At 36.8% G+C, this 27036-nt stretch overlaps 1 protein-coding gene across 4 annotated transcripts; it reads right to left on the reverse strand.

The window, feature by feature from the left end:
* Positions 1-21543: 21543 nt before the first annotated feature.
* LOC105035205 (WRKY transcription factor 44) lies at positions 21544-26663 on the reverse strand. 4 transcript variants are annotated; one of them, XM_073244700.1, is made up of 6 exons: positions 26530-26663; positions 24708-25147; positions 24446-24592; positions 23359-24089; positions 22584-22742; positions 21544-22191 (listed from the first exon to the last, which is right to left on the reverse strand). In XM_073244700.1, the coding sequence occupies exons 2-6, from the start codon at positions 24909-24911 to the stop codon at positions 21996-21998; spliced, it is 1437 nt and encodes a 478-aa protein (XP_073100801.1). In that variant the 5' UTR covers positions 24912-25147; positions 26530-26663; the 3' UTR covers positions 21544-21995. The 4 variants fall into 4 exon arrangements, with proteins under 4 accessions (XP_073100801.1, XP_010908965.1, XP_019702822.1 ...); XM_010910663.4 differs by lacking the exon at positions 26530-26663 and adding an exon at positions 26089-26477 and having other exon boundaries at positions 24708-24935; XM_019847263.3 differs by lacking the exon at positions 26530-26663 and adding an exon at positions 26089-26476.
* Positions 26664-27036: the final 373 nt, after the last annotated feature.

A 27036-nucleotide genomic window follows, 5' to 3' on the forward strand; every position in this document is an offset into this window, starting at 1 on the left:
CTCATGAATTTTTTCTCACACAAAGCCCTTCTCACACCCACTCTTGTGCACCAATATTTGGATAAAGATGATTAGTTGGCCATTCAAATTCAAAGCGTGTTTGAATTTGAATGGATAACTTATCTCTTGCGCATACATGACATTATCCACTTTAGCACCCCACATCTCACACGAGAAAGAGTTTCTTATGAAACCTTTCCATGCACAAAGTAGACTCCCACCTTCTCTTCTCACGCCCAAGTGGATAGGGATGAGTTGGTTTTAGTTTGAATTCAAATTTGATTTGAATTCAAATGTGTAACCACTTGTCTTTATCCTCTCACGCGGATAAGACACGTTTTGAACTGTTTTAAAAGAGATAGGGAGCTGAGGCGTGCGTAGAAAAATTTTGAGAAAGAAAGTGGGGCATGAGGAAGCTTGTTTGTGAGGTGAAGGTCCAAAACCTTCCGAGAGAAAAAGAAAGAAAAGAAAGAAAATTGGGTGCAAGGTTTTTTTGGTGTGTACCCTAGGGTTTCTACCTAGGGTTCGAGAAGTGAGATTGGTGTGCCACGAGTGTCGTGAGTCTACCAAATTTTAGGGAGAGATCCATCAGCCTCTCAACCAATTATGCAGATAATCCAGAGCATCCGAAGAGTCAGCACACATCGATCGAAGGAGTTCGATCAACATCAACCATCAAAAGGATGAAATCATGAACTAGCATTCGTGAGGAGCCGATCAGACGGGAGCTTCATGTGGATGATTCACAGAGGCCAGACACTAGTGTGGCTGTGACATGACAATCAGAGCCCTCCGACGGTGATCAGATTGCAGTGATCGACTACCCGCAAAAGGTGATATATTCTGAACACAGTACAGTAAAAAGTTTATTGTTTCAAATTTGAATTTCAAATTTAAATGCATGCTGTTGTATCATATTTAGATCCTAGTGTAGGGTTAATTAGTATTAATTAATGAGATTAATTAATAATTTCACTGTAAAATAGTAATTTTAAAAAAGTTTTAAAATTACCATTTTGCCCCTGCATTGAATTTTCGCTTCAAATGGTATCAGAGCATGGTTCTAGAATATGATATACATATGCATGCATAGATTAAGGTGTAATCTATAAGTTTAAATTTAAAATTCAAAATTTCAAATTTAAAATTCAAAATTTAAAATTTTAAAATTTGAAATTTGTTAGAAGTTTCAAATTTAAAATTCAAAATTTGAAATTTGAATTTTAAAATTTGAAATTTAAAATTTGAAATTTATTTAAAATTTTAAATTTGAAATTTAAAATTCAAATTTTGAAATTTGAAATTCAAAATTCAAAAATTTAAAATTCAAAGATTGGAAATTTGAAATTTGATTGAAATCTCAAATTTGAAATTTGAAATTTAAAATTTAAAATTTAAAATTTAAAATTCAAAATTTAAATTTTGAAATTGGTATATTTAGATATACTTGATCCAAGTAGCAAGTAATCTAATTGGGTTGGTTGCCATGGCCGTCCGGTCATAGGAGAAAAGTAGGGTTTAAAGGCCCTCTCTTCCCATTCGATGGGGTCTCCTATGGCGGTAGGGGTGCTGATGTAATTATATCCCATGCCAATGAAGCAGCGAAAGGATTTAATTATAAAATTTATCATGAATGTGTTAGATTAGATCTAAAAAAAATTAATGATTTATTTTGAGTTATTTTCTGTTATGAAATGAGCAATAGGATTGCTGTTTATGAAATGTGCTGATCCGTTTATGAAATGAGTCAACACTTTGGTGAACAGAAAATAAAATCTTTCAAAATTTGAAAATTATTTTCGAAATGCCAAACCCTGACCCATCAACCCAAGTACTTAATTAAAAGAATTAAGTGTTGTCTAGTAGGTCTAGAATTATGAATTAAGACCTAAGATAATTGCATAAACTTGTGGGTCAATGGGTTAGATGAATTAGGTTCATAATTGGATTAGACCTAAGGTTAGCTTAAAAAATGGACTAAATGGAGTAATTGGTCAAATCTAATCAAAAGTTGAATTAGATTAGGTCAAGGACACTCTAGACTCAACTTCAATAGTTGTAGTTGAATGGGTCCATGTCTTTAACTAGACCAAGATGGACTTAATTCATGGCTACGCGGTGGAGCCCTATTTACTAAGTTGATCAAAATTAAAACTAATGAACCGGTTGGTGTCTAAGGTAAGTTCGACAGTTTTGACCAGTGGTTCTTAAGCAGGAGCTACTCGCATTGATTCGATCATTGACGAGTTAATGGCAAATCCCCACCACTGATCTCACTTACCTGACCAATCTAGTAAGTTAGATTTTGATTAGATCACTTGGTGATTAGAGCTCACCCATATCATTAGGTAAATCAGTGTGACTGATTTAGGTGCTCCTAATGTCAGCTTTAATTAAATCTTTTTTAATCTGACTTGGTGAAGTCAGTGGGAGGATTGAAATTGGCTGGATGATTTCTTCTCTACTATCCTTTAATAAAATCCTCAAAAATTATTAGGACCCTAAAATGATTAAGTTATAATGATAACTAAGTCAATGCCTCCCATTAAGTGAGTGATAATGAGTCCATTAGTTCAATGATCATTGGAGGCCCAAAGGCCTGGTGCTCATTGGCTAATGGAATTATCATTCATAATATGATAATTTGGTTGGGTCTTTCTGATGGTGGTTAGGTTAGCCGGCCAAAGTCAGGCCGGATCATTTATTGGTCTGATTCATCAAATTAAGTCATATTAATGGTTGGACCTAACCAGATCTTTTCAGTGGAGGCCACAGCCTACTGATTAGGTTCTGGGGCAAAATCAATTACTAGAAGTTGTTTAGAGAAACAACTGGTTAAGAACCTACCCATAGATGCACATGGGTTGATCAACCAAAGTTGGGCTCGTGTGTAGTCTTTGTGGATTCTAGTACCCATTAAGGAATTAAAGTAATTCCTCGAATTGGAGGTTGAGGCTACCAGTTCGTAAAAATATTGGAAAAAATTTTAGACTAAAGTCCAAGTCTTTAGTATTAATTTATATACTAATAGAGGTCTGATTTTCCTTTATACAGCTATGGCCACTACCCTGTCACTCCGGTCATTATTAGATAATGACAAGCTCATGGGACCTAATTTCGATAGCTGGTATCGAAAATTAAAAATCATCCTTGAGCATGAGTGGATCCTTTATGTAGTAACGGATCCAGCACCTGAGGAGCCAACTCCGAACGCTAGTAAGGTGATCCGAGACACTTACCAGAAGTGGCTCAATGATCGGACCACCGTCCGATGTATTATGCTGGCAGCAATGAATGATGAGTTCAGTCACAGGTTTGAGAATGCCCAGCCACAGAAGATGCTTCAAATGTTGAACGACTTCTTTGGCACGCCTGACGATGTTGAAAGGCACAAAACTAGTTGTGCCATTTTCAATGCTCGAATGAGGGATGGGGCCTCAGTCACTGATCATGTACTGTACATGATCGAGATGATTGAGCGCCTAAGCAAATTGGGTTTTCCTCTGCACGAGCAGCTCGGTAAGGATACAATCCTTAATTCCTTGCCCAAGTCCTTCCTCCCATTCCTTACTCATTTTCGAATGACAAAGCCTGCAGTAAACTACCACGGGTTGTTGGGGTTGCTGCAGAACTTTGAGAAGGATCACCAGCTCCATAAGGAGTCGGTGAATGTAGTGGGAGGGTCTTCTTCTCATCGTCGACCCTTTGGCAAGGGGAAGAAGAATAAGAAGAAGAAGAACAAGAAGGTGCAGCCTCATGCTGGGACGGTTGCACAGGGTCAGACCAAGAAGCACAAGCCCGACCAGAGCCAGGTGGAGTGCTTCTTTTGCAAGAAGCAGGGGCATTGGAAGAGGAACTGTCCTCAATACATAGCCTCCCTAGATCCGAATAGGCCGAAGAAGAAGCAAGGTAATTATATGATAACTCCTTGCAACTTTTCCATTTGTGATACTACTGTCTGGGTATTGGATATCGGAAGCCCTTATCATATTTATAATTCGATGCAGGGTCTGCAGGTCAGTAGGAGATTTGATGAAGGCGAGAGGTTCCTGAACGTTGGAGATGGACGCAAAGTTCCAGTTCTAGCTTTAGAAATCATGAGTCTTGTAATCAATTCTCGTAATGTAATTCTGAGTGAATGTCACTATTGTCCAAGCTTTTTATTAAATATTATTTCTGTAGGCCTTTTGGCCATGTACGGTTATGATTTTTTAATAAAAAAAATATTTACAATATCATTTTCAATGGTGTTACAATGTTTGTTGGATAATTAAATAATAGAATTTACTTACTATCACAGCCTGTTAATGTGGTTCAAAACTTCGATAAATGCCCTAGAATAGATAATGTGTCAGAAGTCTACCTTTGGCACCATAGGCTAGGTCATATCAATAAGAACAGGATAAACAGGTTGGCTCAAGAAGGAATTCTTGAACTTGGTGATTGTGAATCACTTCCAACCTGTGAGTCTTGTCTTCTTGGAAAGATGACCAAGTCACCTTTTACTGAAAAAGGTGAGTGAGCCAGTAAACTCTTGGGTCTAGTACATTCTGATGTATGTGGACCTATGAGCTCAAGTGCAAGAGGTGGATATTTCTACTTCATAACCTTCACAGACGACCTATCAAGGTATAGGTATGTCTACTTAATGAAGCATAAGTCGGAGTCGTTTGAAATGTTCAAACTATTCCGAAATGAGGTAGAAAAATAAACTGAAAAGTGTATTAAAATTTTTCGATCTGATCGAGGAGGTGAATACCTTTCCAATGAGTTTCTGATGTATCTAGGGAAGAATGGGATTCTCTCTCAGTGGACTCCTCCTAGAACACCACAGCATAATGGTGTGTCTGAAAGGAGGAATCGGACCTTATTGGACATGGTTCGATCCATGATGGGGTTTGCTGGCCTGCCGATCTCCCTCTGGGGATATGTGCTCGAATCGGCTTGTTACCTTCTAAATAGAGTTCCGAGTAAGTCTGTAGCCAAAACGCCATATGAGATATGGATAGGACGTAAGCCAGTACTCTCGCACCTTAGGATTTGAGGGTGTCTGGCTTATGTTAAACGTTTAATTACAGACAAGCTTGGACCTAGGTCTGACAAGTGTAATTTTATAGGGTACCCAAAAGAGACCAAAGGATATTATTTTTACCTTGCTGATGAGCAAAAGGTGTTTGTCAGCCTTAAGGGGATCTTTTTAGAAAAAGAGTTCCTTAGTGAAGGAACTGTTGCCTCTAAGGTCGAACTTAACGAAGTTCGATAGGTAAAAAAACCGACACATGTTACTGAACCTAAACTAGATTTGATTAGATCAGATCCGGAGCCCATTGATTATGCACCCTTAAGGCGGTCTGGTAGAGTACCACATCAACCGGACAGATACTATGGTTTCTTGGTCTGGGATCGCGATCCTGTCAAACTTGATGAAAATGATGAGGATCCGATCATCTACATGGATGCAATGCAGAGACCTAACTTTGAAAAATGGCTAGAGGCCATGAAATTCGAAATGAAGTCCATGAAGGTCAACGATGTGTGAACATTGGTTGACTCACCCGAAGGAGTGAAACCCATAGGGTGTAAGTGGGTCTTCAAGAGGAAGAGGGGCGCAGATGGAAAGGTGGAGACCTATAAAGTCCGTCTGGTTGCCAAGGGATATCGTCAACGTTATGGTATAGACTATGACGAGATATTTTCTCCTGTGGCAATGCTCAAATCCATTCAGATTATGCTTGCGATAGCTGCCCATCTAGACTATAAAATCTGGCAGATGGATGTGAAGACAGCTTTCCTAAATGGAGAGCTGGACGAAGAGGTGTATATGATACAACCTGAAGGGTTCACATCCACAGATGAGTCTAAGGTATGTAAGCTACAAAGGTCCATTTATGGACTTAAGCAGGCATCTCGGAGTTGGAACATACGTTTTGATAGGACGATCAAAATGTATGGCTTCGTTAAGAACGGAGAAGAGCCCTGCATTTATAAGTGGGCTAATGGTCCAGTAGTAGTATTTCTTGTATTGTATGTGGATGACATTCTCTTAATCGGGAATGATGTCCCTGCATTACAGAGAATAAAGATTTGGCTATCATCACAGTTCTCCAAGAAGGATCTGGGAGAAGCTTCCTACATCCTAGGGATGAGGATCTATAGGGATAGATTCAAAAGGTTGCTTGGCTTATCTCAGTCCACGTACATTGATACTATGCTGAAAAGGTTCAGCATGGAGAATTTCAAGAAAGGCTATCTACCGATAGGCCATGGAATTTCTCTCTCGAAAAGGAATTGTCCGACAACACCTCAAGAGAGAGAGCGTATGGGTAGGATTCCATATGCTTCGACAGTGGGATCTATCATGTACGCCATGACATGTACACGATCAGATGTGGCATACTCACTAGGGGTAGTGAGTAGATACCAATCTAATCCAGAGGAGAATCACTGGAAGGTTGTTAAAACCATCCTGAAGTATTTAAGAAATACTAAGGACCAGTGGCTTGTATATGGTGAATCAGACTTGAGACTTATAGGGTTTACAGACTCTAGTTTTCAGTCTGATCACGATGACAACAAGAGTGTGTCAGGATTTATTTTTACCCTTAATGGTGGAGCTGTCTGCGGGAAGAGTTTCAAGCAGCACACTGTGGCTGATTCAGTATGCGAGACGGAGTATATTGCTGTATCAGATGCTGCCAAAGAAGCGGTGTGGCTGAGAAAATTCATCATCGAGCTCGGAGTAGCACCCTCCCTTGTTGGTCCAGTTTTGCTCTACTGTGACAGCTCTGGAGCCATTGCTCAAGCGAAGGAACCGAAGGCACACCAGCGGACGAAGCATATTCTGTGTCGCTACCATCTCATCCGAGAGATCGTAGATCGAGGTGACGTCGACCTTCAGAAGATCGACGGGAAGGAGAACCTGGCCGACCCATTCACTAAAGCCATTACGATGAAGGAGTTCAATGACTATAAGTCAAAGATGGGTATTAGATACTGCACCGATTGGCTTTAGGCCAAGTGGGAGATTGTTGGGAATAGTGTCCCAAAGCCAATCGTCAGTCTGTTGATAGTTGTACTCCTTTTGTATTAGTACATGAATTATAAATAAATAAAAATTATTTTGATATTTTTTCATCACAAATGTTTCATCTTCTAATGAACTCCTGTGTTGTGGTGAAGTCCTTAGGACTCTTTAGACTCGACAAAGGAGGATTTGTCGCTTAGTCTTTAAACCTGTTTGCGACCAAATGATACGTTGTTACCAAGGACGACAATGTTTATCGAGCATAGGTCATTGTGTGCCATAGGGTTGGTTGTCCTCATAACCAAGGAGTGTGGAGACACTGGTATGGCATACAGGTGAGATGTAATGGTACATCTACACTGAACGTGACCGACTCTGGAGTTATTTCTGCTGTCAAGATTTGCTCCGATGGGATATGGGTATAAATGTCCCTCCAATCTGAGACCGCTACGGTGACTTGCAAGCAACTCACTGCACTTAGGTACTGGACTACCTGAATTTCTAATTCAGTGACGGAAGGCTGCTGGGTATAGTCAAGTACTTGACTTGTCGGTGCATGTGTCAAGATGGGATTGACCACTCCAGTTTAGGAGCTGTGTACAGTCATGTTTCAATTTAGCAAAATCTTGACCAGGGTAGTCCTAGTGACGAGTCACAGGACTAATTGAGTTGAGCATGATTCGGATGATCTCATCAGGGTTGACAGTTTAACCCTGAGTCATCATAAACACAGAGGTCAAAAGGGATAAATTATGCGGTAACCATATTCACGTAGGTTCTGAATGTTGCGATTGTGACTATTTGACCTATCCGGTCATCGAGTATCATTACTAGATGGTCACTTCAATTAGTACAGGAATTGGTTCCTGTGCTACCGGCTTAGGTTCGAACCTGCGGGGTCACACACATTAGAGGTTCCATTCTGATCTGATGGCTGATTATGAGTCTTATGTGTCTGGGCCTCTATGATTGAGAATTAGAATTTTCTGATCATGAGTTCCACACATTTTGGGTACTGGGGTCAAAATTTTGAATTTCAAATTTTGAATTTCAAATTTGAACTCTTCGATCAAGATTTCATATTGATGGACTTTGATATCCGATTGCCCATCGAATTTGGACTTAATAATTATGAAAGGTTTTATTAGTTATTTAATTACTAATTAACTCAATTTGATTGAGTAATTATTTTTGGATCAAGTCCAATTGAATTGGATTCAGTTGGGTTTGACCCGATTAGGTTAAGAGTTGACCTAATCGTCGAGATGGTTTGGTCCCTGATTTGATCAGGGGTTAGGCTTAGTCAATTTTTGATTTGATTAAGATTTTATTGAGCCTAATTAAGCCTAATTAAGTTGGGTTTAATTTAGTCTAATTGTGCTTAACCTATTTTGATTAGGTTGGTTCAATTAAGATCAAACCACCATTTGAATTTGAATCCCTGCACCCCCTTCAATCTCTACGCCCATTTGAATTCACGAGAAGAAACTTCACGTGAATTTTTTCTCATGCAAAGCCCTTCTCACGCCCACTCTTATGCGCCAATATTTGGATAAAGATGATTAGTTAGCCATTCAAATTCAAAGCGTGTTTGAATTTGAATGGATAACTTATCTCTTGCGCATACATGACATTATCCACTTTAGCGCCCCACATCTCACACGAGAAAGAGTTTCTCGTGAAATCTTTCCATGCACAAAGTAGACTCGCACCTTCTCTTCTCATGCCCAAGTGGATAGGGATGAGTTGATTTTAGTTTGAATTCAAATGTGTACCACTTGTCTTTATCCTCTCGCGCGGATAAGACACGTTTTGAACTGTTTTAAAAGAGATAGAGAGTTGGGGCATGCGTAGAAAAATTTTGAAAAAGAAAGTGGGGTCTGAGGAAGCCTTGTGCATGAGGTGAAGGTCCAAAACCTTTCGAGAGAAAAAAAAAAGAAAAGAAAAAAAATTGGGTGCAAGGTTTTTTTGGTGTGTACCCTAGGGTTTCTACCTAGGGTTCGGGAAGTGAGATTGGTGTGCCACGAGTATCGTGAGTCCACCAAATTTTAGGAAGAGATCCATCAGCCTCTCAACCAATCGTGCAGATGATCCAGAGTATCCGAGGATTCGGCACACATCGATCGAAGGAGTTCGATCAACATCAGCCATCAAAAGGGTGAAATTATGAACTAGCATTCGTGAGGAGCCGATCAGATGGGAGCTTCGTGTGGATGATTCGTAGAGGCCAGATACTAGTGTGACTGCGACGTGATGATCAGAGCCCCCCGACGGTGATCAGATTGCGGTGATCGACTACCCGCAAAAGGTGATGTGTTCTGAACACAGTACAGTAAAAAGTTTACTGTTTCAAATTTGAATTTCAAATTTAAATGCATGCTATTGTATCATATTTAGATCCTAGTGTAGGATTAATTAGTATTAATTAATGAGATTAATTAATAATTTCACTATAAAATAGTAATTTTGAAAAAGTTTTAAAATTACCATTTTGCCCCTGCACTGAATTTTTGCTTCCGTGGTCTCAGGTCGGAGGGATATTTATATCCATATTCCATCGGAGTAAATCTTGACAGCAGAAATAGCTCCAGAGTCGATCACGTTCAGTGTAGATGTACCCTTACATCTCACCTGTATGCCATACCAGTGTCTCCACACTCATTGGTTAAGAGGACAACCAACCTATATGGCACACAACGACCTATGCTTGATAAACGTTATCGTCTTTGGTAACAACGTATCATTTGGTCGCAAACAGATTTAAGGACTAAACAACAAATTCTCCTTTGTCGAGTCTAAATAGTCCTAAGGACTTCACCACAACATAGGAGTTCATTAGAAGATGAAATATTTTATGATGAAAAATATTAAAATAATTTTTATTAATTCATAATTCATGTACATATACAAAAATGAGCACAACCGTCAATAGGCTGATGATTGGCTTTGGGATACTATTCCCAACAAGAAGTTCATCACTGAATTGGGTGTCGTTCCTGAGATTGAGAATTCAGTACCATTTTTCTGTGATAATACTGAAGCAGTTGCTCAAGCTAAGAAATTGAGGTCTCATCATAAATTTAAGTACATCTAAGATATTTCTACCTCGTTCGTGAAATAGTCAAAAGACAAGATATAGTCATTGAACGAGTAGATACAAAGAACAACATAGTAGATCCATTCACTAAGACTCTACCACAGTAGTAGTTCGATCGTCACTTCGATTGTATGGGGATAAAATATAAAGATCATTGGATTTAGTGCAAGTGAGAGATTGAAAGGAATATGTCCTACAAACTAATCAAAATTTATATTTTGAAGGGTTTTTCTTGTAATCTTCCAGACTCATGTAATTGATACTTTATGAATATAAAGCATTTATTTTTTCATCATATGCTACATCTTACATTCGTAATAATTATGATGAACCCCATAAATCAAGGTAATAGTTTTAGAATTATGATGAGATCATACCTATGAGACCTAAAATCTTAGAAATCTTGATTTAAAATATTTCTAGTCATAGAAATATTGACTAGGAGATCAATATTCTGGATAGACTGGCACATCCTATGTATGCTCGATGATGAGAGTGGCTGATCTCATAGGCCACTTGTGTGAGACACTAATACAAGAATGTGAGTGCTCATTAAAGAATGAGTTCACTGAATTGATCTGATTTAAGAAACATCTTGTGGAATCATCTTATCCATCAAAAGATGTTTTCTTATAATGGGAGTTGTGCATATAATCCTTTGACCTGAGACTACCATAGAACCTTATATAAATGAATCTGTATTTTGGTTCATACTCATTCATGACTTAGTCATGTATGGGATATTTCGGATATGGTAGAACATGTATAGAGGTTGTGAGTAGGTTAACATGGAATCGATCACTCCTAGTAAGAGGAGATCGCATCCAACTTGCTCAAATCGACTGATGATTCAGGGAGTCTTTGATCAAAGCATGATAAAAATTAAAAAGAGTTTCTAATATTCTATTAATTGAATCATCATTATAAGATTAAGAGAAATATGAATGTGGTATTGGATTTGACATGTTTCTATATCCAGAGTCATATTTGGGATGTAGGTTGATCGTAGGATCGAATTGTACAGTAACTTTCTATTGAAGGATATTTTTGATATTTTTATCAAAATTACATATCTTTCAGGTAGACATAATACATTGGTAGATGTCAATCTTATCTTATGGGTTTGATCAAACTAAAGAGTTTAATTCGATCATCAATTAGAAAGTGTTCTAATTGTTGAAATCGGATTAGCTCGATTGAACCTAAATCGGTTAGATTGAATTCTAATCAAATCAGATCAACATACAATCGGACCCAATGCTAACTAGATATGGAACTCAATGGGTCACACACAAAAAAAATTAATCAAGGATCTAATTAGATTAGACCATATATACAGGATGAATATGCTAGCATGTGTTGCAAACCCTAGCTCCTTGTTTTAAATCGAGTTCGAAATTGATTTTGGATTGGGCTAATTAAATTCAATTAAAGTCAAATCAAATTTGGTCCTAAATTGGGTTAACTTGTGGCTGATTGAGCCAACCAGTTGGTGCCTCCTTCCTAACATCCCATGCATCAGAGATTCACTCTCTGGCATGTGAAGATTATTTTATGTGCAAAGAAATTTTTGGCGCCCCATGGGATGGGATGCCACATTCCATCTTTATCCACTTTGATCTCCAATGAAATTTTTATATGAGGTGGTCATCTGATTATTAAGAGACACAAAAAAGTCCTTCTACCTCTTAATGACTTATTTTATCGAAAAAGATTAGATAAATGAGGAAACCTAGCCACCCACAACCATGCACCTTATATAAGAGTCCTTATTTTTATGGACTCTTATCCATATGTCATGCCCCCTCTTAATTTGATTTTTTTCTCCATGCCAACTTTTGATTAGCACCTCCTTTGTGGGCCCTTGGATGGCCAAAGTGCGCTAATCAAGGATGGAAAAAAATGCCACCCAAGAGAAGCCTCGCAATGCCTCAGAAAACATCGAAAAAAATTTCTCCAAAGAGTCTTTCTGCACGAAGCAACTCTTGAACTTTTTCTTGATGTTTGCCACATGTCACAAGGCTTGCTGACGGGCATGTGAAATTGGTTGGAGGTGCGAGAATTTTTGGTTGGGTGTGAGTTGTCACGTGGAGAAGGCGTGAGTTGTTCCCAATGGCATCTGGTCGCTAAGTATAAATAGGATGCTGCATCGAGTTTCTGTTTCATTGAGAATTCTATCTTATCTCTTCTTTCTTACACCTCTCTCCCACTTGCTCAATTATTTCTTTCCTTCCCTTGTTAGAATAAGTCCTAAAATAGTAAGGACAAATTTGATTTTAAGACAAGGGCCTAGGAAGAGATATAAAGAAGACTAGGAGACAAGAAAGATCGAGATAGGAAGTCTAGGAAGAGAGGAAGGAAGCTCTGAGGTTCTGCTATCCAAAGAAGTTCTCAAAGAGAAAATTTTGAAGGAAGAATCATCTTAAGGAGTTGGTGTCTCGATCAAAGCTCTATATGAATCATCGTTGGAGGGTGAACACTTGGATGCCTGGTTGAGATTCTGTCAGAGTTTTAGAATAAGCATTGCAAGTATTCTTCTATACCTTCAATTTGTTATGAAAATATTTTATATAATTATTAATCATCAAGGAGGTGCTGGTTTAAAGATTTAATATTTAGAATTTTTTAGTTTAAATTTTTGAAATCTATTATGGTTTCGCTGTGCATGTTGTCTATGAAACCCTACAAAGAAAAGTAAAAGAGGTTACTTACCCATTAGTCATGGCATGCAACGCTCTAAGAAGATGTCTCTTAAAACACCTGAAGAGAGAAATAAAATGAGTTCTATTCCTTATGCTTTGACTGTAGGATCGATTATGATGCTATACTATGTACCAGGCCTGATGTGATTTATGCCTTAGATATTGTAAGCAGATTTCAAGTAGATCTAAGGAAGAATCATTAAAAATCTGTAAAAAATATTTTTAAGTACTTGAGAAGAACTAAAGATATTTTTCTTATATATGGTAGATCTGATTTGAAACTGAAAGGCTTTACTAATTTTAGTTTTCAATCTAATCTGGATGATAGTAAATCTATATCTGGGTATGTGTTCACCCTGTATGGTGGTGTAGTGAGTTGAAAAAATTTCAAATCGCAAACTACTACTGACTCAGTCACTGAGGTCGAGTATATAGCTACCAGTGGGCTGCTAAAGAGGCCGTCTGGATGAAGAAGTTCATCTCAGAGTTGGACGTGACTCCTGAAATTAAACAATCAATATATTTTTATTGTGACAATACTGGGACAGTTGCTCAAGGTAAGAAATCAAGGTCTTATCATAAATCCAAGCACATTCTAAGATGGTTCTATCTCCTTCAAAAGATAGTCGAAAGATGCAATATAATCATTGAGCGAGTTAACACCAAGAACAATATAGCGAATCTATTCACTAAGATCTTATCATTACAGTAGTTTGACCGTCACTTGGATTGTATGGGCATCAAGTATATGGGTAATTGACTTTAAGTGCAAGTGAGAGATTGAAAGAATAATATCCTACAAGCCAATCGTATATGTGATGCGATAGGATGTGTTTCTATATTTTATCTTCCAAAGTCATGTATTTGATGTTGTTTATTAATAAAGTTAGGCATTTTTGATTCATTATATGCTATATCTTATATTTATTTAAGATTATAATGAACCCCATAGATTAGGACAATGATTTTAGAGCCATGATGAGATCATTCCTGTGAGATCTAAATCTTTGATAGCTCAGACCAAATAGTAATAGTTACTATTCATGATCAGTTAGTCTAACAAGTATCAGGCTTAATCGACTCAGTTCAAAACTAGTCGACTCAATTGGTATGCCAATAGATATCACATAGTTTCAGATCTGAAAATTCTTGCATAAATTAAAATAAAATCAATCATAATAAACTTTAGATCATATCTAAATATTTTATAATTTTAAATTTTATTCTCATGATTAAAATAATTTTAATCATATAGATTAGATATTTTACTTTTCATACAATTCATGCTTTGTATCATATACAACAAATCCTAGGATTTCAATATCTAGAATTTTACAGAAAAGTAAGTTTTTTCCATTCACTTTTTTCTTCATAGGACCTCATAGGGAACCCCTACACACCATGAAGAGCATCCCATTGAATGGAAAGAGAGGGTCATGTAACCCTACTTGTTTCTATGATCGGATGATCTGATGATTATCCAATCCGAGTACTTTGCTGCTCAGAACATCTAATCTAATTCACATATCAAATATGCAAAGATTTAGATAAAATATAAATTATATTAGATCTAATTTTATATTAGATCATATCTAAAATCAGATTATAACACATCTCATATATTTTTAAATCTAAATTTTAACTCTACATGTATATATGTTCATGTCATAATGAACCTTGCTCTGATACCATTTGAAGGGATGCGTGGTGGGTGATTGTACATGTATTTTTAAAAATTTTATAGCAAAATATACATAGATTAAATAATTTAATCTATAATACATGCATAAATCAAATTTAAATCACCATACAGGATCTATGATATAAACTAATATGCATGTATACACATCTGAAATCTAAAATTCAGCAAGTATACAACATATCTAATTTATATTTAGATCATATCTAAATATTAATAAAATTTATAACTTCATATCTGAGCATGGGTAGCAGATCACCGCATCCGAAATCTATGGTAGATGGTTCTTTATGATGCTTGGCAGCTGTACACGCGTTCGACCTCTACGGATATCTACACGAAGTCTTTATGCTGATCGATCTCTCTGGGAGTGCTAGCTCACGAAGACACCATCCTTTGACTGATGTAAGAGGTTACATGATGAAGATGAAGAATAAGAAGATCTTCTTCTTTTCTTCTTGGATCCATGCATTTGATCTCTACAATAGAAATCAAGAAAAGAATCTTTTCTTCTCAATTTCCATGCATAAGAGAGAACCTTTCTCTCTTCCTTTCATGCTCTTAAGAAAAAAAAATTTTCTCTAATTTTTATGATAAAAATCAAATCTAATCTGATTTCTCATGCTAAAAATTATATGAGATCTTGAGCTCTAGAAAAATTCAAACGAGAGAGCCAAGAGAAGAACTATTTTTCTCTCTTCTTCTCCTTTTTTCTCCTTGATCTAGAACTCCAGGAAGCCCCTTACGTCCACTCCCTTTTATCGTGAGAATTCCTCACACCCCAAATAAGGTGTGCCCCCTCTCTTCTCTCTTTCGAAAAGGAGGTGTCCCTCCCCTTGTAGTTGCCAAAAAGAAAAAAAAGAGGGGAGCATCCAAGAGCTGGACGCCCTACAACCCCATGTGCAAAGCCCCTCTTCTTCTCCCCTCTTGAAATTTTTTTGAAATCTTTTGTTGCTGAGTTTTAGGCATCAAAGAGGGCTTCTTCTGCTGGTTTTACAGCAGAAAATTGAAGAAGAAAAGTTCTTCCTAAAGAAAGATAGATCAAGAAAAAAGAAGGATCTTCTTTCTTGTACCCAATCTTGAAGGAGTTCTTCTATTTTCAATCATTGGTTCATGGAGTCGGAGATCAATGATACCAAAAAGACTGGCACATTCTATGTATGCTTGATATTAAGAGTGGTTGATCTCACAACCACTTATGTGTGACATTAATACAAGGATGTGATGCTCATTAAAGAATGAGTTCACTGAATTGACCTACAAAAAAATATCTGATGGAGCTTTATTTGTATGTTAGCTAGTTGTTCTTTAGTGAAAGTTGTGCAAGTGATCCTTAGATCTGAGATCACCATGGTACCTTGCATACATGAATCCATATTTTGGTTCATTCCCTAGCTTGGTTCTCTAATCCTTATATGGGGTGTTCTAGATGTGATGAAGTATGTATGGAGGTTGTGAATGGTCAATAAGGGATCAGTCACTCCTAATAAGGAGAGTGAATATCCTATGTGATCTCACAGGATGATGATTCAAGAAGTCATTAGCCAAAGCAGAATAATAATTAGAAAGAAGTTTTTAATGTATCATCAACTGAATCATCATATTCTGATCGAGGTACATATTGATGAGCATTTGATTTTGATATGATTCCATACCCATAGCTCATTTGGGATATTGTATGACTGAAGGATTGAATTACACGGCAACTTGCCACTGAAGGATAATTTTGATATTTTCATCAAATTTTATCTCTTTCGGATGGTCATGATACGTTGCTAAATATCAATCTTGACTTATAGACTTGCAAGAATTAAAGGAGTTTAATTCAAAAATTAATTAGAAAGAGTTCTTATTAATTGGTGTAATTGGGCTGACCTAATCTAATTGGATTAGGATTAGGTCAAGAGCCTGAGTCTACTGCTAGCTAGATTTGAAATCCAATGGGTCACACACTTTAGAATTTGATCTTGATCTAATTTAATCAGGATTTATTATAAATTTTATGGGTTAACTTGATATACTAGCATATTGTATTAATCCAAATTCTCAATTTGGTTAGTTCAAAGTGTTTGTGCTAAACTTAACCTGTTGCTTTGAACCTAATTAGATTAGATCTATATTTAACTAGTTTCTTGTCTTTACATAAAAGTGTTTCACATGTGAAAGAGGTTCTCATTGCCACCTACCTGAATTCAATGCTAAAATTTAATGGGACATCTTAATGGTGGTGTGGTAAAAGAAGAGTCTTTCTTTTAATACATCTCTTTGTTTTCCACTCCATTTATTTCTTTCACATACCATTAATATATGATATTTATGGGTGTGGAAGAAGAGGAGTTTTTCTACACTTGAGACTTCTCCACACCATTTATTCTTGCATGAGGATTTATTTTCTTATGTGAGAAGGTGGAGCACCAAAAGTTGGCACCCCTTAGAAGACCCATGCACCTCTTCATTTTCTATTTATAGGGGATGCCTCCTATAGATTTTAGAGCAGATTTCTTGGTATTTGGGCATAGGATAAGTAAGGATTAAGCAAAAAAATTTTAAAAAAAATTAAGAAAAAGAAGAGAAAAAATAGAAAGAGAGAGAAGAAGAGAGAAAAAGACAAGTAAGGGCTGCTTGATCTAGGATTTGAATTTTTTCATGTGTTTGTACAAAAATAAATCTAGGTGGTAAGATCTATTGAGAAGAGATTTTTGGCATGGTCTTAATGGAGGAATCAATGACAAATGGATAGTGGTGTGATTCATTCTTGAAGAAGAACATTGACAGCATTCTTGTGAAGAAAGGCTATAGCACTATTTTGATTGGAAAAGATCTTGATCATCTTCCATGTGGATCATCGTTGGAGGGCTTCTATTTTGGAGCCTTATGGAGATCATTTTGCCATTTGATCATCTTCTTTAGGAAGTATAATTTCTATCCTATTACATATTTATTTTGGTTTGATTAGAGTCTACAAGGTGATTCTAGGATTTGAGTTTCGATATGCTAGTTTTCAAGTGTTAAAACTCTTTTTATGCATGTTAAAAATTTTTGAAATTCATATTCCACTGCATGACCGAAACCTAACATCTACTAGAGGGTAGAGTATCCAGGGGGTATAAATGGATCTATAAAAAAAATAGGTACAGATGGTAAGGTAGAGACCTATAAAGCTAAGCTTGTGATAAAAGATTATAGTTAGCACGAAGGTATTAACTATCAGGATACTTTCTCTCCAATGGCCATGCTTAAATCCATCTGTACAATGCTTGCCATTGTAGCTTTTATAAGATATGACAGATGGATGTAAAAATTATATTCCTAAATAGATATCTTAAGGAAGATATCTATATGGAGCAATCTTTAGATTTCACTTTCTGTGATAGGGATTACAAAGTTTGCATACTGCAAAGATCCATTTATAGATTAAAATAAGCTTTTCGGAGCTGGTATGCTCTTTTTAATGATGCGATCAAATTGCTTGATTTTATCAAGTATGAGAAGAAATCTTGTATATACAAGAAGATCAGTAGGAGCACTATCAAATTCTCGTACTATACATGAATGACATCCTCCTTATTGGGAATGACATTCCTATGCTAACATCGATCAAAAGATGGTTGTCTAAGAAATTCTCTATAAATGATCTAGAAAAAGTATCTTATATTCTAAAAATAAAGGTCTATAGAGATAGATCTAAAAGGATGCTTGGTCTGTTACAAAAAATATACATAGAGGAAGCACTGAAGAGGTTCAGCACGAAGAACTCTAAAAGAGGACTGCTGCCCCTTAGGCATAGTGTTACTTTCTACTAGAAGATGTGTTCGAGCACATCTGAGGAGATTGAGTGCATGAGTAGGATCCCTTATACTTTGGCTATAGGGAGCCTCATGTATGCTGTATTATGTACTCGACATGACATAGCCCTTGCTATGAGTGTACAAGCAGGTATCAGTCGAACTTAGAAGAAGAATACTGGATAGCTATGAAGAACATCCTTAAATATTTGAGAAGAACTAAGATTTTATTCTTGATCTTTGGAGGAGGATCGAAGTTCTAGATTGAAGGATACACTGATTCAAACTTTATGTCTGATTCTGATGATAGAAGGTCTACATCGGGGAGTGTGTTCATATGTAATGATGGTGCCATTAGCTAGAAGAGTTCTACATAACAAATCATTGTAAAACTAAAGAATCTGAGTATGTCGTTGCTTATGAGGTAGCTAGGGAAACTTTCTAGCTTTAAAAGGGTTTATTGTAAAACCAAGTGTAATGTCATGAGATGGCACAACACTGTACTGCGATAATATTGGTGCCATAGCTTTAGCTAAGGAGCCTATATCTCATCAGAATTTCTAGCATATAAGAACAATAACATGCAACTATCTCGAGAAGAAATATGTCCAGGTGCAAAGAGTAGACTCGCGGACAACATGGCAGATCCACTGACAAAATAATTGACCCAGCAGAAGACTGAAGTCCATCTTGAGAAGATAGGACTTAGGTTAGTGGTCAATTGACTTTAGATCAAGTAGGAGATTGTTAGATGTATGCCCTAGAAGTCAATATGATAGATATATTGTAATAATTTTAGAATATATTTTTATATTTAAACTATTGAAGTATCAATAAAGTAGACAATTTCTATCCATTCTTATGTTATCTATCCAAAAAATATTCAAAAAATTAATAATTTAAAGATACATATTCTAAAGAGTTTAGAATTTGAAACATGTATAATTAATTTCTAAATTACTCTCGATCGATGGATCATCATAGGGACAGTGATTGATTCGATTAGATCTGTGTACGGATCACTTCCTTTGAGATAAACAAGTCTGGAGTCTATGATGTAGAGACATTGAGCGAGAGTACGAATAGTTATTAGAGAACATCGGTGCTGAGCATGATCGAATGAGAAATCACATTGATGTCTACTCACTCATCAATGATCTTCTCAATGTTGTAGTGGTGTGAGTGAGTTTTTGACCTACGGTGCTTCGGCTATTCACAGTGGGGTTGCAATAGTTTGATTACACATAAACATGATCCCTAACCATATAAGTCTTTGTAGTGAATGTTGGCTATAGTAGGTTCACTATAGGAGTAGAGTGTACGTACTTATAAGCGATCTATCGATCTTAGTAGATAAGGAGTAGTCCTATAGGATTTGAAAAGCTAAGTCCATAAGTCTATGGCCACAATAAGGTGATAAATGGAAAGAAATTTTTTATGTGTATCAGATTTGGACTTGAGCTAATCGAATCTTTCATATGACAGATGAAGAAGTTTGATGAGTTTTCATAACCTCCATCTCATCGGGACTCACGATAAAGGAACTGAATCACATGATAACTATACCTAAAAATTTTTATTCTATTTTGCTGGATTGCCCCTACATACTTCTAGACGTCACTAATAGATTGTGAAAACTCACTAGAATCATTTTAGATCGATGATCCTTATTGGGTGTGAGTTGGAATTATTCAAACCCATCGAAAGATATTTCGATAATACTATATGGAGATCATGGTATGTCTCATTATCAGATAGAACAGAACTTATGGGGTCATACACAAAAGAGTTTCTTCACTAATCAGATGGTTGAATGAATCGTAATAGAATTTAGTTATCAATATGATTGATAATGTAAAAGTTGCTATTAACTAATTCGCTAAGTGTTAGTGAATTATAGGAGGATCAATTAGCAAGTAGATTGCTATCTAGCTCTATCTGATTGAGCTATGAGGTTCAAATCAGATCTAATTGAATTAGATTCAATTTAGTTTAGTTTGAGTTTAATTAGATCAATTCTAATTGAATTATGAGATAACCCAATTACATAAGGAGATCAATTCCTAATTTGACTAGAACATGATTCAATTAATTTTTTAATTAGATTAAGATTTAATTTAAATTTAATTAAGTTTCTAATTGGACTAGGAATTAACTTAATTTGGGTGCAATCTAATCCTAAATTGGTTAGGATTAAATCAGATTTAAATCAGCCATTAAAGAAATCCCAGTTGGATTAGGATTCTCTCCCCTTGCGCCACCCATATTCACGCCTAGAAAGAAGATCGCCCCCTTGGTTTTTGTGCCACCAAAGGACCATGCCTAACCCCTCTCCACACTCTCCTTTTCTTCTCTTTTTGATAAGGATCAATCTGATTTGATCTGATTTTGATTGGATCAAAATTGAAGTCCTAATTTGATTAAGTTTGATCTTATCAAAACCTAGTCTTACCCTAACAACACTTGGATGCCTATTTAAAGAGGGGCTTTAGGATGTGGAGACCTGATATTAAATCAATTTTGGGTGTGGGTTTTGAGTGTGGGACTCCTCTTTGGGCATGGGATTATAGAGAGAAGAGAGAAAAAAAAGGGAGAAAGGGTTCTCATAGTTTCTTCTTTCTAATCTTCTTCCTCCTAGTCTTTTTCTTCTTTGAGAGAATCTTAAAGATTGAAGAAGATCCTAATCAACCATTAAAGAAGTAATTTCTGCGAGGGAGCTAGCACCTCGGAGAGATCAAAGAGCCTCCGATCAGATCAAGCCTTGTGTGGATATCCATAGAGGCCAGACGCGTGTGCGGCTACATCAGAACCTGAAGACATCCTCAAATCCAGATCCGAAGGAGTTCAGCATTTCAGGTATGTGATTCGATCATAAAATTATTTTTATTCTCTAAAATCATATACTTATTATTTTATTTATCATCATATGAACTAGATCCATAGGTATTTGATTTAGATCTGTGCATGCGTAGGATTAAATATGATTTAATCTTGTCTTCTACTACTTGTTTTTCAAAATTGTTTGAAATCTACATGCAAAATACCTAAAATCCAATAGTAGAATGTGCTCTCAGATGATAACTGTACCCAATGATACAGAAAATAGAGGATAGAAAATTCATCCTATAGCTTTAACAACATCCTTGACATCCTAAATCAGTAAGAAGGAATTCATACAGATAGCAGTAAAATGAAAATGTCATCCTCGAATGAAAAGCAATAAAATGCAGTTTCCATGAGAAAGAAAAGGCAAAGCCTTGGATACATTTATGGATCACTTCTTAATGGACCCTCAAACTTTCAGATTACTACAAGCCATGAGAGAAAAGGCAGAGCCTTTTTTATAGCAATAAAATACAATGTTAATGAGAAAGAAAAGGCAAACCCTTGATGAGATTCATAGCATTTCTGAATGAAAGAACTTGAGAGTATTATAAGCTTCAGTAACATGAATCTACCAAGTGGTGTCCATCAGCTATGCTGAATAATATTGCAAAATAAAGATCAAGATAACCATGTGCGTTGTGCACCATGCTGCAACCTTGCGGAGCCTCTCGGAACATAGCTAAACATCTTTGACCGTCAAATTCCTTTCCAGTTTGGAGATTGCTTGATTTTGAAAAGAAACATTACATCTTGTCAGGTAGATCATCAGATAAATTTCAAGCCATGCTTTCCCTCCCTTGTTTCAAGTGTTCAAATTATGCCTGGAGTTGTTAAGGGCTACTGCATCAGGGTCAGAAGCAGCTAGGTTTGTCTTCTTAGCTGGCAGCGCATGATTGTGTTTTCCCTCATATGTTGTAACGAAAGATCCTGAATCATCTGATGCCTTCTCAACATACTTACGCACGTTACAGTTAGGAGTGGTGCATCTGTAGTAACTTCTGCAAGAATAAATTAATGTTAGTAGCAGATCTTGTGGTTGTGCTACTGCTTACAGAGAGTTGATTACAAACTACAGCAATGAAGATTAACTTAAACAGCATGTAGCTGTGGAAATTAAACATTAAGCACTTCATTGTATACACATGCACAATATATACGCACATTCAATGCACTACACATATATACATAAATATTTATATGTACATACATGTATTCATGCTTGGACATACACAAAAAAAAAAAAAAAAAAAAAAAAAAAGATACATATGCTTGTGTTATTGCCTTCACGGTGCTGTAGCTGTTTATCTTTGCTCTCCTGTCACTGGTGGTAAATTATCCAGGCTCTGCTCTCTTGACTGCTGGTTTAATAAAAGAAACATCAAGTATTTACCTTGGATATAAATTTCCCTTCACAACCTTCTGTCCATATTTTCGCCAGTGAAATCCATCTCCAGAGACATCTGATTCTACCATAGTCTGTGTTGCAGAATGAGGCTCTGCAACACCTTCCATTACGGCGCCTGCTCCACTAACTTGATTCTCATTCTTCCTGTGATGAGAGAGCTTGTGAGGCATGGCTTAATGCCTATACGCACGAAAGAAATTCTAAATGTGCTTATTGATGTGGACGATGTTGTAAATGTGATTATTGATGTACTGTGTGGTAAATGTGCGATTCATATGTTCTTGATTTCTACCAACGCGGCCCATTTAATCACGTCAATCAACTTATACGGAGTCTTTCTCAATAAGCCTACAATGATCACAATGGCTTAAAATTTATCATCTGCATTTTCTGGATAACAGTTTTGCGTGCTACGAAGAGCCAACTTATTTGATATTTCGACATTTACGGATTGATTTTGTAAACATTGATTGAAACATACTGGATTCTATTACCTATGAAAGAAACAAGATGGAAATTGCACTGGTTCTCTTCATCTGAAGGGACTTTGTCACTAGAACCATACACATGGTGAGACATGACTATCCTCTTAAATATAATCACTGTCACATGCTTCAAGGCATTCTTATCAAGCCTATAAACTTCTTTACCTTTTATTTTTTTCCTTTTTTTTTTCATGGTTGTTGTGGAGAACAAGCACATAGAAGTCGGTAACTCAAATATTATACAGATGAAACTCATAAAGCAATACACCACTTACCTTCTATTATAATTAGGCTTGTCATTATCTATACTAGCTGTTGCGTTTCCAAATTCAGAGGCCCCACTGAGTCGACCAGCACTATCAGGATTCCTAGCAACGCTATTGTATGACGTAGCAAAAGGTGGATCATGAGAAAAATATGCCTTCCCAAGAAAAGAGGTAGTGTCTGGAAGACTTATTTCAATGCCTTTCTCAACTTGTCCATCAGATACATTCCCCCAAACAAGATGGTGGCTCCGCAATGGATTGTCACTCTCTTTCCCATGCCCTTCAGAAACAACTGTTTGCCCTTGTGACCCTGATGAGAGTCGCTTAGGTGGCTGAGGCTTAGGATGATTGTGTTCACCCTTGTAGACAATTTCCGCTATTTGTCCATCAAATGATCTCTCAACCTTCTTCTTTACAGGACAATTTGGATGTGTACATTTATAGTAACTGCGTGGGCATTCACTTCCTTTCACTTGCTTTTGCCCATACTTTCTCCAGTTATAACCATCGTACGAAGGTCGGTCTCCACCAGTTGCTGGTTGTTTTCTTGTATCTTGTTCTGTGCTCTCAGGCACAGAATTTGAAGGCTTATAAATATGGTTCATATCAATGTGCGAAAATGAATTCTGTTGACAGCTGAGAGTAGGCTGGAGCTGGAATTGGTGTTTTTCTTGCCCTATAACATGAACTGGGGCTTGCACATCTGTGGCGGGGTTTTGATGACCGGCATCAAAGTTTCCCTGACACAATAAACATACTGAATGCTTTATATTCCAATAACATCATCAGACATTATAGTTCTTATGTATGAAAGATCATCCATTACATGTTTCCTCCAACAAAGTTAAATGATCATCAAAGATGGAAGAATATGTCACCCCTTTTTTAGTAGAAAGTAAATTATCAGATATTTCATTAAGAGACATACAGGATGCCTATGAAATATATATTCAAAGTTAACAGGATGCCTATGACATATATATTCAAAGTTAGCTGTTTGTGAACCAGTCTGAAATTATGACCTACATGTATTCATTTGAACCAACTGATCACAATACTTTAGTGTGAAAGAGCACATAAAAGAGAACATACGGACCAGATTTGCCAAGCGAGAAGCAGTGGTCCTTGAAACAACTCTTGCTGCAGGTTTGTATAAGACACTTGTCTTATAATCTGCTTTTGAAATCGTAGTAGATGCTTTATCAGATATGTTAAATGCAACTCTTGATTCAGATATATTATCCTGTGATTGTATTATTAATTGATGAAATCCAAATAAAACAATGATAACAAATGGACTATATATAAAGGAGCAAGCTAACAACCAATTTTATTTAATTGATATCCATATGTCTCACCAGGGATGAAACCTCAGCTAGGGCAGCATTTGGTGAGGGTTTAAATCTCACAGTCTTCGGCCTGATGGTAACCGTTGCCTCAGCAAATGAAGTCACAGGAGAAGCATTCATGGCGTCAGCAAGGAGCTCTGAGAAGGACCTGAGATTGGAATAAGGTCGAGAAGCCACAGGTTTGGCCACAACAATCTTCTCTGCGTCTTGCATTCCCCCAACTACGGCTCGTTAAAACTGAATGGTATGCAGTTAATAACACAGCAATAAAACTCAAGCCAAAGACATCAACAGATCTGAAATTGCTAGCATATTTTTCTCCAGAGAGAGCTATATGAAATGCAATGTAATTCCCCAAGCAAACTGACAAGTAACTGTTACTTGAAGCAAATCATGGTTGTGCTGCCTCACATACTGACGAGATTAAAATATTTATATATAATTCAGACCTGCAAAAGATACTGCTATTATTGATCAGCAGAGAGTAAAACAAGTGAACCAGAGACAGAGTTCTGATCGTCATTAATTCATCTGTTATAACCTACTCTCATTCAAAAACAAACAATATGAGAATTATTTTCAGTCATATAGGACTACATATAATAATTGAGCCTCTGTTCTGATCATCAAGGGAGGTGTTTCCCAGGTGTTCGACATTGGTGATTCTTTTGTCATTTCTATGAAATAATTGAAGCCACCATCACTGTTATTCTCGGGCATAAAAAAGGAAAAGACAATCTATGTACTTTTTTGTTTAATCTACTTCTAAATATAAATAGCTTTTTATCCTTAATAAAAACCAGGTGGCTTTCTTAGCCTCCTTTATTATAAAAAATCTAATTCTGGATGTGTCTTGAACATTATAAGATGAGATCACCAAGAACAATCGGGAACATGTTTTGCACTTTAAAATAGAAATATCAAAGAAAAAAATAAAGAAATTCGTCCATCAATCATCCAGTTTTTTGCATTAGTGCAACATGTAGCGAATATTTTAGGCATCTTGCAAATTGGAACGCAAATAACGTATGAACCTCATGCGACCCAACCAGCAAGCCCTCCTTAGCCACCTTCTCGAGAATGAAGAGCTATCAAAAGTTATTTAAGTAGACATATAGATAAACTTTTCTTCCGAAAGTCCTACATGACTTCAGATGCCACAAATCTGTCATAGTGTGGATGTCTATCCGGTTTAATACCACAACAAATTGAGCACAAGAACAACCTTACATAGTAGCAATTAGAAGTTCGAATTTTTCCACATTTATTAGTCTCGGAACTTTTAGATGCAGAAAGGAACCGGATCTGACAAAAAAGAGATCCAAACAAACAAACAAAAGAGGTTTTCTGTGCCGAAAGTAAATTGAATTCGGTGAAATAGAAAACACACCCAGAAACTCGCAGACTAGGTGGCAACTCCTCAAATCTTTTCGAGAAGAACATGAGCAAACATAAAAACTTAAAAAAGAAAAGAGAGACTTTACCAAAAAAAAAAAAAAGAAAAGAGAGGGAGAGAGAGAGAGAGAACAAAGGGAAAAATAGCAAGCCGGCGCACGTGACGTCCACGTGCTCAACCTCTAATAATCCCGGACGGCAGCGGGGATATAAGCAGGTAGAAAGGTAAAGCGGATTGGTGGTGAGAGCCGAGCTTTTGGACGGTGACGAAGAGGTGATAACGGAGAGAGTATTCTTGCTGGAATGAAGAGACAAGCAAGCAGAAGAAAATGCAAGAGAAAACCGGCCATCAACAGTAAGACGACCGTTAGGTTTGAAAAATGATGATGACTAATAAAAAGGGAGAAGAAAATTAATAATATACGAGCCCGCTTACCTGCACAACTAGTTGGATCCTGTAAAAAAAGAAAAAGAAAAAAGAAAAGAAAAATGGAGAGCAAGAGTACTGAGTGGATGCTCAAACGATGGAGGGGCTGAAGGAACTGGATTTCGTAAATAATTTATATGGAAAGTAGTTGACAATTTGCTTCTACATATGAGAGTGCAATGCGTCTATCCAGGACAGGAAGCCGATTTCAACCCGAGCTTCCTGAGCTCGATTAGAATTTGAGGGATGAAACTAAGGCCAAAATAGTCGCCACGTGTACGGTATGGTTTCCATTTGGAGTTCCGAAGTCCTATAGGGAAAGTTAATTTTGTGTGCTTGAGAAGGATATCAGATGGCTACAAAATTTAGCTTATGCCACATACTAATTAGTATAATTTAAACCTTAGAAAATTAGATGAGAAGGTTTGGAAGTGGTGATCCTCCTTCGAAAAATGGAGCGAGGGAGAGCGAGAACACGTGAAGGAGCGGCCCCCAACTCTGGCCTAAATGTCCAAT

This window comes from Elaeis guineensis, chromosome 10, assembly GCF_000442705.2.
Source record: "Elaeis guineensis isolate ETL-2024a chromosome 10, EG11, whole genome shotgun sequence".
In the NCBI taxonomy this organism is placed as follows: Eukaryota; Viridiplantae; Streptophyta; class Magnoliopsida; order Arecales; family Arecaceae; genus Elaeis; species Elaeis guineensis.